The sequence below is a fragment of the Martes martes genome (assembly GCF_963455335.1).
Source record: "Martes martes genome assembly, chromosome: 4".
NCBI lineage: Eukaryota > Metazoa > Chordata > Mammalia > Carnivora > Mustelidae > Martes > Martes martes.
Window position 1 is genome coordinate 169,900,214 of NC_137891.1, and position 14,367 is coordinate 169,914,580.

Consider the following 14,367-nt stretch of genomic DNA (forward strand, 5'->3'; position numbering starts at 1 on the left):
TGGGCACCTTCACCTCTCTTCTTTCAGGGCCCCTGTCCCCATAACCCACAAGGCACAGACCCTGACCAGGAGAAGGAACCTCAGTGATCACTTCTGCCCCGCCATGCATCTCCCTCTCCAAGCTATGAGCCCACCTTCCACCAGGGATCCCCCACTGTAATGCAGTCCAAACCCACCTCATACTGAGTGATGAGGCCGTTGGGTTCCTGGGGCTCCTCCCACTTGAGGAAGATCATGTCCTCCAGGGGAGTGAAGGTCAGGGACTCGGCTGCGATCCCGCCAGGCACTGCAAGGGAAAGGTGGCCCAGAGCAAGGGAAAGCCGGCTTTGGAGCCAGACGCCTGAATTCGAATTCCAGCCTTGCTGTTTCCTAGCTGGCCTGCTGTGACAACTCACCCTCCCTCAGCCTCGGCTTCCTGGTCTGTGACATGGGCATGAAAACAACTCCACCCTCACCAAAATTAAATGATGCGATGTACACGAAGCGCCAAGGTAAATATCTGGAACCTCATTTGATTTCACCTGTTCCTAAGAACTCAAAGGAGGTAGCTGCATTTTCATTACTGAGCAGCCTGCATTCAGCAGAGAATGTCTGAATGTTCCTATTTTGTTCCAGTTGAGTGGTTTTCAGAAAATACAGACCTTTGTCAGAGAAATGGAAACAATTGCATTAGAGTGGCGGGATTCTGGGTAGGAAATGTTTTCTTGTCTAAAAATTTCTGATTACACAAAAACTACATTCAGTGAAGAAAATCAAAATGAGCATCAAGAAAATCAATGGCACCTAGAATGCCATCATCCGGAGACACCATTAGCATTTTCGCATAAACCCTTTCGGTCGCATTTGGTTTGGTTTTGCTCTAAAGCACCATCTTAACAGCAGTCACAGGGTATTCCTTCTAGGAAGAGAATAGTATTTGGGAAAACACCTTGATAAACCATTGTGCGGAAGCCAAAATCCTAAGGCAGGGAAACCTTAGGTAACCATCTTAAATGAACAGTCCACAAGGCAACCCCACCCTCCAACCGCCAATTTGATAAAATGAAAACGACAATTCCAAGTGTTCGTGAGGATACAGAGCAACTGAAATCTTCACACGCTGCTCGTGGGTGTGTAAACTGTCATCGGCACTTGGGGAAAACTGTCTGGATAGATCTACTTATTGTGAACATACATCCCATAACCTAACCATTCCATTCCCAGGCATTAACCGATTGGAAATGTGTGTATCTACAACCCCCTCCAAAAAAAAGAATCTACAAGGATTTTTCTTATAGAAAATTTTAAAATTTAAAATAGGAATTTTTATATTATTCGATTATAATATAATGTAATATAAATTAAAATATAATATTATTAAAATAAACGTGGTAGATACACGTAATGGACTGCTGAGTAATAAGAATGAATTCCCTAGAACTGGACACACTACACGGCTGGCTCCCTCAAGTGCAGTCAAGAGAAAGAAGCCAGTCATAAAAAGAATACACAGTGTATGACTCCACAGATAGAAGGTTCAAGACCAAGCAGAAATTAATCTATTGCATTATAGCTTGGGATAATGGTTACTCTCGGGAGGTTGTGAGTGGGAAAGTACATAAAGGAGGTTTCTAGGGAGCTGCTAATGCTTTTATTTTTTTTAAAGATTTTATTTATTTATTTGACAGAGAGAGAGAGAGAGAGATCACAAGTAGGCAGAGCAGCAGCAGGCAGAGAGAGGGGGAAGCAGGCTTCCCGCTGAGCAGAGAGCCTGATGCGGTGCTTGATCCCAGGACCCTGAGACCACAACCCGGGCCAAAGGCAGAGGCTTAACCAACTGAGCCACCCAGGTGCCCCGCTAATGCTATTTCTTGATCTGTGTAGGGGTTATCCTGGTGTGTCCAGTCTGCGAGAATTCACTGAGCTGTCCACTTCAGGTTAAGTGTACTTCCTAGAAGTACTTACACAAATACTTCCATGAAAAGTAAAAAAATATTAAGTAAAGAGCAGTTACTGGAAGGAAGGAGGAGAGGGACAGAGAAAGAAGGCCAAGCAGCCCAAGTGAGGCCAGGTCAGAGCCAGGTAAAGCAGCCATAACATACCTGGGGGAGAGGCGAGACAGAGGTCAACTGACTTTAACAAGGGAGGGGTCTGATGTTGAACCTGAGGCTGATTGTGAAGGGTAGTAGAATAGGCCATCCCCAAATATACCACTCTGGCCTAAGGATTACTTGGAACTGAATCAAGAAGCAGCAGATACAAGAAAACTTCTCTGCCCTCTGCATTTGCCTAAAAGCAGGACATAAATCTGTAAAAGTGCCCCCCTCCCCTCGCTACCAGGAAGGAAAGAAGTTAAGCACCAAGTCAACGCTAGACTCTTAGCAGCCCAGAAGAATCTGCATAAACTTTATGAACTAGCTCTTACCTACCACTAGTTTCCCCATATATTTGCCTCCACATAACCCACTGTCCCTAGAATCTCAAAGGCCTTTTCCCATCACACTGCTTCCCTAGAAACTCATTGTTCTTGTGTTAAGATGCCAGGTAAGCCCAAGCTCCAGCCACTCCTTTGAATTACGCATCACTGAGTAACTCAGTGTGTGTGTGTGTGTGTGTGTGTGTGTGTGTGTGTGTGTCACACACATGATAATAAATTCCTATCTGTTTTTCTCTTGTTAATGTCTCTTCTCAGGCTAATTTATAGGGCCCCAACCAATGAACTTAAGACAAGTAGAAAGAAAAAAGTTAAGTTTTCCCTTCTCTGCATTTGCAATGCACTTCAGGGTAAATCCCCGCAGTCCTCACTCTCACCCCCAGCAAAAAATCAGCACATCAGCACAGGGCCTAGGGCAGACACATTGCCATGGGTAAGGGGGCTTTGTGGAAATCAAGGAAGGAGCTGAATTTTGTGTCTGGGCCACTGCTGTGCAGAAGAGAAAAGTCCACATGTAGAGAGTAGAGAAAAATTGTCAACCAAGGAGCTCTGAGAACCTGTAGATCTACAGGAATCTAGGGGAAGGCTTGGGATCTATGCTGGTATTACAGTACTGTCATTAAGAATGAAAACTCTGGGGGCACCTGGGTAGCTCAGTGGGTTAAAGCCTCTGCCTTCAGCTCAGGCCATGATCTCAGGGTCCTGGGATAGAGCCCTCCATCGGGCTCTCTGCTCAGCAGGGAGTCTGCTTCCCCCTCTCTCTGCCTGCCTCTCTGACTACTTATGATCTCTCTCTCTGTCAAATAAATAAATAAAATCTTAAAAAAAAAAAAAAAAAGAAAGAAAGAAAGAAATACTACACTCAGGGAAAAAAAGAAAAAGAATAATGAAACTCTGAAGCAGACAGCCAGGTCTGAAATCCAGTTCGGCTACCTATCTCCTAGCTATGTGACCTTACCAGTAAAATGGGTATAGTATATAGTTGCCTACCACCTAGGCTTGTCATGGGGCTTATATGAAAAGCATTCACAATAGTGCTTGACATGTAATGAGTGCATTATCAGTATTGGTTTGACAAAAGTGGAACACTGCACCCGGCAAGAACAGAACACACAATTTTTTCAGTTACACATGGAACATGTCCCAAAATTTAACCATACATTGGGCCATAAAGCAAGGATCAAATTTCAAAAGACCAAAATTATTTAGAGTATGTACTCTGACCACAGAGGAATTAAGCTAGAAACCAATCACAGATAATTATGGAAGTCTTAAAAATCAGGCAATGTAATTCTAACTCTTGAGTCAAAGAAGACATCACAGCAGAAGTTAGAAAATATTTTGAACTGAATAATAACAAAGACAGAACACATCAAAACTCATGGGATGCAGCTAAAGCGGGGCTTCAAGGGAAATTTATAGCTTTAAATACACCTATAAAAAATAAAGAAAGGCTCAAAATCAATGATCTAATAAGCTTCCACCTCAAAAAGCTAAAAGAACAGCTAATAAAATCTAAAGAAAGTATAAAAAAGGAAATACAGAATAGAAAATAAATATACAGTAAAGCAACTCAACTAACCCAAAAGTTGGCTCTTTGGGAAGATTAAAAATGTACACACCCCTAGCAAGAAAACGGTGAGAAGACACAAATTACCAAAATCAGGAAAGAAAAAGGGGACACAAGCTATTGATCTTACAGAAATTAAATAAATATAATCAGAGATTATAACCAACTTTATGTCAAGAAATGTGACAATTTAAGTGAAATCAACAAATTCCTTAAAGCCCAGTACACCAAACAGATACTAGAATGGAAAATCTTAATATCCAAAACCTATTTTAAAAAATAAAACTGTGATTAAAAAACATTGCCACAAAGAAAACTCGAGGCCCAAACGGCTTCACTGCTGAATTCTTTCAAACATATAAGGAAGAAGTATACCCATATAACCCAAAATCTTCCAGAGAATAAATATTAGCCTTTGCTGTTTCCTTGGGCATTCCTTCACTGTTTTAATTGTTTGAATCTTAAGCAAAAAATTTCCGAGAAAAATTTCAGCCTGGGGGCGCCTGGGTGGCTCAGTCCATTGAATGCCCAACTCTTGACTTTGGCTCAGGTGGTGATTTCGGGGTTGTGAGATCAAGCCCCAAGTCGGGCTCTGCACTGAATGGGGAGTCTGCTTGAGATTCTCTCTCTCCCTCTCCCTCTGACCTCCCCCACCCTGTGCTCTCTGCCCCCCACCCCACTCACTCTCTCAAAAAAAAAAAAAAGAAAAAAGAAATACAGTATTTAAAAAAAAAAAAAAAAAAACATTGCAGCCTCACATAGGGTGTCTGTGGAAGGCACTGAGTACGCCAGGAACCAGGGCTGGGATTCTTACCATCCTCGTCCGTCTGGAAAGTGACCTCCTTGCCCTCCTTGCGCCCCTCGGGGTTAGCGAGGATGAGCCGCACGTGAACATTCCGGTAGGGCAGCAGGTTCTTGATGGTGTAGCGGCTGGCGCCCCGCTCCATCTTCACGCACTCCCGGACGGTCTGGTTGTGGCTGCTGCCCAGCGTGTAATGATAGCACAGGGACACCGCGTACGTGTGGCAACGTGTCACGTTGTAGCCCAGAGGTTCCCACTGCAGGGTCAGCTGGCGAGCCTGGATCTCAGCGAAAGCCAGGCCTTTGGGGGCCCTCATGGGTTCTGAGGAACCCAGGAAGCAGAGAGCAGAAGGTAGAGGAAACAGGAAGAGAAGAAGTGGGACAGAAGAGAAAATATCAGCCACTGAGATGATCCCTCCTTTGTCCTCCAGAGTTCAAGAGACCACCTAGGACACTGAACAGGAAGTAGAAGTGTGTGCGCTGGAGTCAGGTGGGGCCACATCTGAATGCGACCTCTGCCCCTTGCTGCTGGCAACCACCAGCTGAGTCCCTTTGCCTCTCAAGCCTTAGTGTCCTCCCCCACAAAGTGGGATAATATGCCCTACCTCACAGGACGGTTGTGAAGTTAATGTGGGCAAAGCACATATGACAATGGCTGATACACAACAGGCCTTCAAAAATGTTAGCTACACTTTTTTTTAAAGATTTTATTTATTTACTTGACAGAGATCACAAGCAGGCATTGAGGCAGGCAGAGAGAGAGGGGGAAGCAGGCTCCCTGTGGAGCAGAGAGCCCGATGGAAGGCTCGATCCCAGGCCCCTGAGATCATGACCTGAGCCGAAGGCAGACGTTTAACCCACTGAGCCACCCACGCGCCCCTACACTTTTTCTTTTTTAATAACACAGTTCACCTTCTATTTCAAGATCATCCTGGAGGGCACTGGACAGTCTGAAACAACAAAATGCTCTATTTTTCTTAATTTACTAATTCCAAACGTTCTGAAACAGCTCATAGGAATACGTACGATACGATAAGATACAGACATCAGGATGATGGGGGAAACGACAGCCAAATAATTAAATAGCGCCAGAGAATGTAAGGGAAACAGAACTGTGTGCCATTAGGTCCCACACAGGTCTAAAGAGAAGGTTCAGATTGGGTGGTGAGTTTTTGCCAAAGCAAAAAGGGAAACACAATCTGTTCTGGAAGGGCAGTCTCAACAATGGCAGGGGGCGCCTGGGTGGCTCAGCCAGTTAAGGGTCTGACTCCTGATTTCAGCTTGTGATTTCAAGTTGTGATCTCAGGGTTGTGAGATCGAGCCCCTCTTGAGATTCTCTCTCTCCCTCTCCCTCTGCCCCTTCCCCCAGCATGTACTCACTCTCTCACTCTCTCTCAAATAAATAAATAACAACAACAACAACAACAGCAGTTAACAGGTACTGGGGGCTTTGCCTGAGCCAGGCCTTGCTCTAGAGGCTTGACAATGCTTTACTGCTATGAATCCACCCTGTAATCCAACAGACAGGGGCCATTATTAGCCCCGTCACACAGATGTAGAAATGGAGGCACAGAGAGATTAAGTAAGCTGCCCAGAGTCAGTGGCCCGGATAGTCACATGGAGAAGCTGAGAGGCAAACCTGGACAGGCCGGCTCCAAAATTCAGACTCTTAACCACAACCTGCCTCGCCCTGAGGAAGTCAGTGTCCAGGAACAACCAGCACAAAATCACACGGATGCCTCCCCACCCCGCCACCGCGCATGGGAGGAGCATACTGCTGCGATTCACAGCCTCTGGGTGCATCTGTGAAGCCACTGATAAAATGGTAAAGGACCCCGGAGGCTTCCCAAGCAAAGTCAGGATGGAGCCCAGGTGCTCAGCCTCTAGTCCTCCATCTGCCTTGACCAGCTGCGTGATCTCCAGGCTCTGGGCCTCAATTTCCTCATCAAGGAAATGATGGAAGAAGCCAAGATTACTGGCGATGACGAGCACCCAAACTCTGTGAGATGCAGATTACACACACACACACACACACACACAAACATATATAATATATATTACCCTCAAGTCCCATGAGCACCTGCGAAGCGTCCCCAGTTAGAGACTCTCGGGACACGCCTTAGTGAACAGATGAGAAAACTTGGCTGCTTGGCCTCTTGAGATGATTAAGTACGACCCTATTACCGTTTCTACAGGATTCATTTGCTCACGATGCTCTTTACAAAGAAGACACAGAGGGAAACACCAGCCCAGGCTGCTCTAGACTCAGTACAATGCCAGCCCAAGTACAGCCCAAGACAAAGTTCATTTCCACCAGAGCTTTCCTTCCTTCCCCCGGTCCACGGGCAAGTGGCGGCCTCCAGTCATTTATCAGGCCACCAAAGAGGTATGTCAGCACCTGCTGGGAGCAAGGCCCACCTCTTGACTTCTTGCAAAGTCGGGCTCCCTGCTCCCCACAAGCAAGGCAGACCCGATCCCCACCCGACATGAACGTTGGGGGTCTGGTCCCACTGCTCACTGTGATCCGAGGGTTGCTAGCCACAAGCCCACTGACCACGCTTATGTTTCCTCTCCTGTTCCTAGCCCCCAGAGATCTCCCTCAGGTTTTTCTGTGTGGTTTTGTTTTAACCCACACTCTTAGGTGCTTGGAGAGGACGGGGGTGGATTCTGTGTGCGCTCCCTCTGCCATCTTGTTCAGAGATCCTGGCTTATTCCCTGACTTCCAGGCTCCGGTCCTGGCTGCCCCGTGTGTACAGTGTGTCCCTGGGTGTCTAGGGAACCCAAGTACCACTGATTTATTTGCTCCCAGCAGCTCTGCTCACATCCCCGCCCCTGGGGACACTGGCCCCTTTCCATCCTTGCAGGACTGGCCAACATACACGGCTGCCTTTGCCCTCCTGCAGCATTTAAACAAAGGCACAAGAAGTTACATGTGAACTGGTGACACAGGCTGGGCTGGGACTATGACAAACAGGACAGTAAGTGTCCCATCCAAAAGGGACAGCTGCTACTTAGCTCCAGGCAATATTCCCATAAAGGACTATAGACTCAGGATGGCCAGATCCTCCCTTCAAAAAAAAAAGATTCTAGTTTTAAGTAATCTCTGCACCCAACGTGGGGCTCAAACCCACAACTTGGAGATCAAGAGTCGCGCGCTCCACCGACTGAGCCAGCCGGGCGCCCTGAGATCCTCCCATTTTTTAAGAGAAGCCAGAAATTCAGATTTTTACGTGAAACCTCCAGATTTTTAAACACTGGCAACCTACTTAGGTTTTGGTAAAAACCACATCGTATGGCAAAAAATAACAGACGTCTAACCTAAAGGCTAAAATTCCACCTTCGTGCTTGGTGCCTCACTCTCCAAAAGCCATGTTAGCCCCCACCGACCTCACTGGACTGAGGGATCTTTGAAAAGTAAGCTCACTCTCCTCTTCTCTCTCCCCCCACTGCCCTGATCGAATCTGGGCAGATCCAGGGGCTCGAATAGTTTGTTGACTACAGACTGATATGTTGATTGAAGGGTGTGAATTCATGAGTCTCTCTGTTTCCAAAAACCATCTGGCACCCAGACGTACTCGCTTCAGCTGCCAGGACACACTGGCAAAACAGAACTTGGGGCTCTCGAAGCCCCATCCCTCTCCAAATTCCACAGGGCTGCAGGCCACTCAGAGATCAAAGGTCAGATGCGTGGCGGGGGAGGGGGTCTGGGGCGGGGAAATGAACAAGGAGGCTCACAGTTAACACCTGTTACATTATACCAAAATGTGTTGATTTGAATAATTCTAATAGGATGCATTAATCCTAAACCACTCAACTGTTTCTCTCCTGGAAGGGGTTTCAGAGCAGGGCCGGGTACCCCCAAGTTCAAATCCGATGGGCTCTCCAAAGTGCAAATTCTATATAACCATTTGTTAAAGCAATATATGTGAGCTTCGTGAGCCACTCCTGATTATCCTCAAGAAATTACTCAGAGGGGAAAAAAACACTACAAGCCCTAAGATTTGCAACGTAGTCTTACTTATAATAATAAGGATCTGGAAACGTAATCGTTCAGCAATATGGAGACACTGCCTGGACTTCTATAAGCCAGTAAACATAATTATAAACAACACCACACATGGGACACCACGAAGCAGAGGAAGCAGACTACAGAACGCTTTCTACATCCCAATGACAAGGGTGTAAAACTATGTACCGCAGGCATATGGGCAGAGATTCGAAGAAGACTGAAAAACTAGGCAAGGATGGCAAGGTTTAGAGTGGTTTTTTTTAAATGCCTTTTCCTGACGTTATATTACTGTTTTTACAGTAAATCATATTGCAGGAAGGGAGTTGTAGGACGATGGGGGAGAGGACAGCACAGCTGGCCAACAGCAAAACTGCTGACCAAGGCACCTAAGCAGGGAGCTGGGGAAGGGGGCAGGGTACGTCAATGAACCAAGGGGAGCATGTCATTAAGATGCGGAGGCGGAGTCATTTGGGGTTTGTCTCTCTGGTCCTGGGCCCCAGTGTCCATCCTTGCCAGCCTGTGGGACGTGTTCAGCAGCGCTTAGCACAACATGGCCACGTCAGCCCATGATGGTACCTGCTGTCCCCGTGCCTGCTGTGGTTTGCAAACACTTCCCTGGAAATCGGGATAGTCAGACTTCCGTTCTGACTGCTCTGGACTCACTGGGTGGATCTGGAAAAGTGACTAACTCTCTAAGTCTCAGCATACGCATCTGTAGAATGGGAGTTCACTACCACTGTCGCCACGCAGCCTGCGGTCCGGGCCCACTGTACCATCCCCAGACAAGTGCCTTTCCCTCTCTGGGTTTCATTCCCCCATCTGTACACTCAGGAGAGGGGAAGAGAGGTTGTCTGTGGACCCCTTTGCTCTGATTTCTTTTATTCTGAATACCAGAGCAGAATGGGCAACTGTCCATGACAACTGTCATTTGCTGGGTGTTCACTGAATGTCAGGCCCCATCTTCACTTGGATTCAGCACAGTTATGGCCATTATTTGCACTTAACACGAAGCACTGGGAGGCACGAGGGTGCAGGCCTCCCACCTCCTCTCCTTCCCATGTTCACTTATTCCCTAAAATCTCAGGACTAAATCCGGGGTTCTGAACCCTGGCACCACTGATATTTTGGACTAGATAATTCTCTGTTGTGGGGGCTGTTCGGGCACTGCAGGATGTTCGGCTGTTTCCCTGGCTTCCGCTACCCTTCAGATGCCATTATCACTCCACCCCCAGTTGTAATAACCCATGTCTCCAGACACCGCAAATGTCTCCCGGGAGACAAAAATCACCCCCAGTTGAGAATCAGCAGGGTAAAAGATCTCATCCAGTCTCGTGGCTTTAAATACCATCTATGTCTATAGTGATGACTTTCAAATTTATATCTGCAGCCTGAACCTCCTCCCTGAGCTCCACTCGTAAATCCATCTGCCTGATGGATATCTCCACTTGAACGTCTAACAGGCATCTCAAAGTCAACTTTTCCAGCACAGAACTCCTGATCTACGGCACCCCATCACACCTGTCCCTCTGCAGTCTGCTTCTTTCCAGTAAATGACAACTCCATCCTTCTAGCTGCTCAAGCACAACACCTTGGAGCCATCCCTGCCTTCTCTCTACTTCCCCTCTCACGTATCGCACAGCGGGTCCATCAGCAAATGCAGTCAGCTCGACCTTCACAATAAACCCAGAGGCTAACCACTTTTCACCACCTCCTCCACTTCCTCCAGCTGCCAGCCTCCATATCTCGCAGCCGCCCTGTTACAGCAGCCTCCTCACTGGTCTGCCCTTCTTGGCCCCTCGCCCTCCTAGAATCTATTCTTTGCAAAAGGGCCAGAGTCATCCTTTTAAACAAAGTAGGTGATGTCACCCTGCTTCCCACCACCACCCCCCCGCCACCCCAAGCAATTTCTCCAGCTTCCTGCGTGGCTCAGTCCTTCTCAGTCCTCAGTCCTCAGTCCTCAACTCCTTCAGGGCTTGCTCAAAAGTCACCTTCTCAATAAAATGGTCCTTGAGGCTTTTTAAAACAACAATCCTCCTATCCCCACACCCAATCTGCACCCCCACCCCAGCCCACCCTGCTTTACTCTTCGCAGCACTTATCATCATCTTACAAACTATATATCTCACTTGTTTTACTGTCTGCTCCTGCCACCATGTGAGTTCCATGCAGAGTTCCTGCAGGGCAGGAGGAACTCACATGGCCTTGGTCTGTCACGGTCATATCCTATATCCCTATATTAGTGCCTGACATATAACAGGCACTCAATAAACATTTGTTGAATGAACCTTAACACCAGCCCTGTGTGATGAAGACTTGTATTCTTCTCATCCTGTAAAACAAGGGGACAAAAGCTCCAGGAGGTTAAGTAACCTGACACAGATCCCTCATCTAGAAAGTAATTCCCATTGAACACTCCAACCCACCAGCCAGGGTCTCTTCAAATGTGACATTCAACTGGATTTTAGATGGCTCCCCCAGTCAGCTTTTAAAAACACTTAAGAATATAGACTGGCAAAAAATAAAAATAAAAACCTTGCATCTTAACCAAAAATTAACTCAAAACGGATCACCGGACTCAATGTAAAATGTAAAACTGTAACACTTTTAGAAAAAAAAAGGGGAAAAAACAGGAGAAAATCTTTGAGATCTAAGGCTAGGCAAGAAGGTCTTAAACTTGACATCAAAAGCACAACTCATAAAAGGAAATGTCGACAAACTGGCCATCATCAAAATTAAAAATGGTTGCTCTGTAAAAGCCCAGGTGACGAGTATGAAAAGATGAGCTAAAGCAAGAAGAAAATATTTATACACTGCATACCCAACAAAGGACTAGTACCTAGAACGTGTAAAGAACTCAAAACTCAGAAGGAAAGAATGAATAATCCAATTAGAAAATGGGCAAAGACATGAACAGTTCACCGAAGAGGATGACAGATGGCAAACGGCACATGGACAGATGTTCAACATTAGGCATTAAGGAAATGCAAATTAAGACCAAGATGGGATATCAAGACACACCTCTCAGAATGGTTAAAAAAAAAATAAAGACAATTCCAAATGTGAGCAAGGATGCAGAAAACTGGATCATTCATACATTGCTGGTGAGAACGTAAAACAATACAGCCATTCTGGCAGTTTCTGATAGAACTAAATACACAATTACCGTGCAACTCATCAGTCACACCCTTGGGCATTTATCCCAGAAAAATGAAAACTCATGTTTGTGCAAAAATCTGAAAACAAATGTTCACAGCAGCTTTACCTGTAATAGCCCAAAACAGGAGCCACTCCAGATGCCCCTCAACAGATGAATAATCATTCATCTGTTAAACAAACTGCAGTATTTTCACACCATGGAATACTACTCATCAATAAAAAGGAATGAATGACTGATGTACATAACAACTTGAATGAGTCCTGACCAAAATAGCCAATCTTAGTGCCAAGACAATGCAATGGGAGAATACTGTCTCCAACAAATGGTGCTGGGACAACTGGACATCCACATGCAAAAAGAATGAAGTTGGTCCCCTAACTCACACCATATGCAAAAACTAACTCAAAACGGATCAAGGTCCTAAATGTAAAATTTAAAACTATAAAAGTGTTAGGGAAAAAAGGGTAAGTCTTTGTGACTTTGGATTGGGCCATGGTTCCTTAATATGACATCAAAATCACAAACAGCAAAAGAAAAACAGACAAATTGGACTTCCTCAAAATGAAAAACTGTTGTGCTACAAGGGACACTGTTTAGAAAATTAAAAGACAATCCACAGAATCAAAGAAAATGTTTGTAAATATATTTGATAAGGGTCTAGTATCCAGAATATATAAAGAACTCTTACAATTCAATAATACAAAGACAAATATTCCAACTTAAAAATGGGTAAAAAAAAATCTGAGCAGACATTTCTACACAGAAGACATCCAAATGGTCAATGAGCACATGAAAAATTGCTCAATATCACTAAGCATCGGTGAAATGCAAGTCAAAACCCCACTGAGATACCATTTCACACCCACTCCAAAGGTTATAATCAAAAGACAGATAATAACCACTGTTGGTGAGAATGTAGAGAAATCAGAACCTTCAAACACTTTTAATGGGAATGTAAAAAAATGGTACAGCTGAATACAATATGCTATTGTCCGGCAGTAAAAAAGGATAAAGGAAAAAACGTGCCACAACATGGATAAACCTTGAAAATATGAGTGACGTGAAAGAAGCTGGTCATAAAGACTATGTCTCGTATGACTCCATTTATACAAAATGTTTAGAAAAAGGCAATTCTACAGAAATGGAAAACAGATTAATGGTTGCCTAGGGCTGGAGGTGGTAGGAAGAAATGTGGAGGGTGCTAAAGAGTACAAGCTTTCCTTCTGGGGTGATGAAAATGTTCTAAAATGGATTGTGGTGATGGATACACAACTCCGAATATACCGTAAATCACTGAATTACACACCCTAAGGAGTGAATTTATGAGATGTGAATTATATCTCAATAAACCTGTTACCAAAATTTTAAAAACCAATTTCAAAAGCATATATTCTCTATGATGTCATATTTATATAACATTTTTGAAATGGCAAATATTAGAAATGACGGGCAGATTAGTGGTTACCAGGAGCTGAGGTGGGAAGAAGGGAGGGAGGTGAAAATAGATATAAGAAGCCACACAAAGGAGTCTTAAATTGACTGAATGGTATCTTGACTACGGCAATAAACACACAAACCTACACATGTGATAAACTGTATAGCACTAAAGACACACACGCACACACACAAATGGGGACAAGTGAAATCAGAGAACTCTGAAGAAGATCTGCGGATTAAATAAATGTCAATACCTTGGCTGTGATATTACACTACAGGTTTGCAAAATGTTACCATTGTGGGAAACAGGGTAAAGTGTGTGGGGAATCTCTATATCTTCTCCCCCCCTTTTTTTAAGCACTCTCTATACCCAACTTGCAGCTCGAATTCACCACCCGGAGATCACAAGTCACATGCTCTACCAACTGAGACAGCCAGGCCCCCTGCAGTTTTTCTTACAATTGCATGTGAATTTATAATTATCTCAATAAAGATTCCAATTAAGGAACTACATTGAGATCTGTTCTGTTCAAGTCTCAATTTCTCTTCAAATTAAACAAGAGCGTCCTTTGATACAGAAGTGCCATAGCTCCTAACAGTTGCTTGCACCCTTTTGGACAAAGAAGAGCAGACCTGAGGCTCAAAAGACCCCACACGAGAATCCAGCTGAAATTTAATAACACACTTTTATTTTATGGTATATAGTCATTTATTAGATGTTATAATGCAGAATTAAGAACACAAATTCTGGGGCGCCTGGGTGGCTCAGTGGGTTAAGCCTCTGCCTTCGGCTCAGGTCCTGATCTCAGGATCCTGGGATCGAGGCCCACATCGGGCTCTCTGCTCAGCGGGGAGCCTGCTTCCTCCTCTCTCTCTTTCTGCCTGCTTCTCTGCCTACTTGTGATCTCTGCCTGTCAAATAAATAAATAAAATCTTAAAAAAAAAAAAAAAAATTCTGGACCCAGCCAGTCAAGGATTCT

The 14,367-nt window shown here is 45.0% G+C and overlaps 1 protein-coding gene across 1 annotated transcript in view; it reads right to left on the reverse strand.

The window, feature by feature from the left end:
* Nucleotides 1-14,367, reverse strand: part of PTPRU (protein tyrosine phosphatase receptor type U) — a gene marked incomplete at its 5' end in the record, with an annotated part of 76,372 nt that overhangs the window by 42,349 nt on the left and 19,656 nt on the right. Inside the window, 2 exons of the mRNA XM_080801724.1 lie at nucleotides 177-286; nucleotides 4,798-5,106. Of these exons, the coding sequence (XP_080657850.1) occupies nucleotides 177-286; nucleotides 4,798-5,106 (419 nt within the window). The remainder of the gene's footprint in view (nucleotides 1-176; nucleotides 287-4,797; nucleotides 5,107-14,367) is intronic.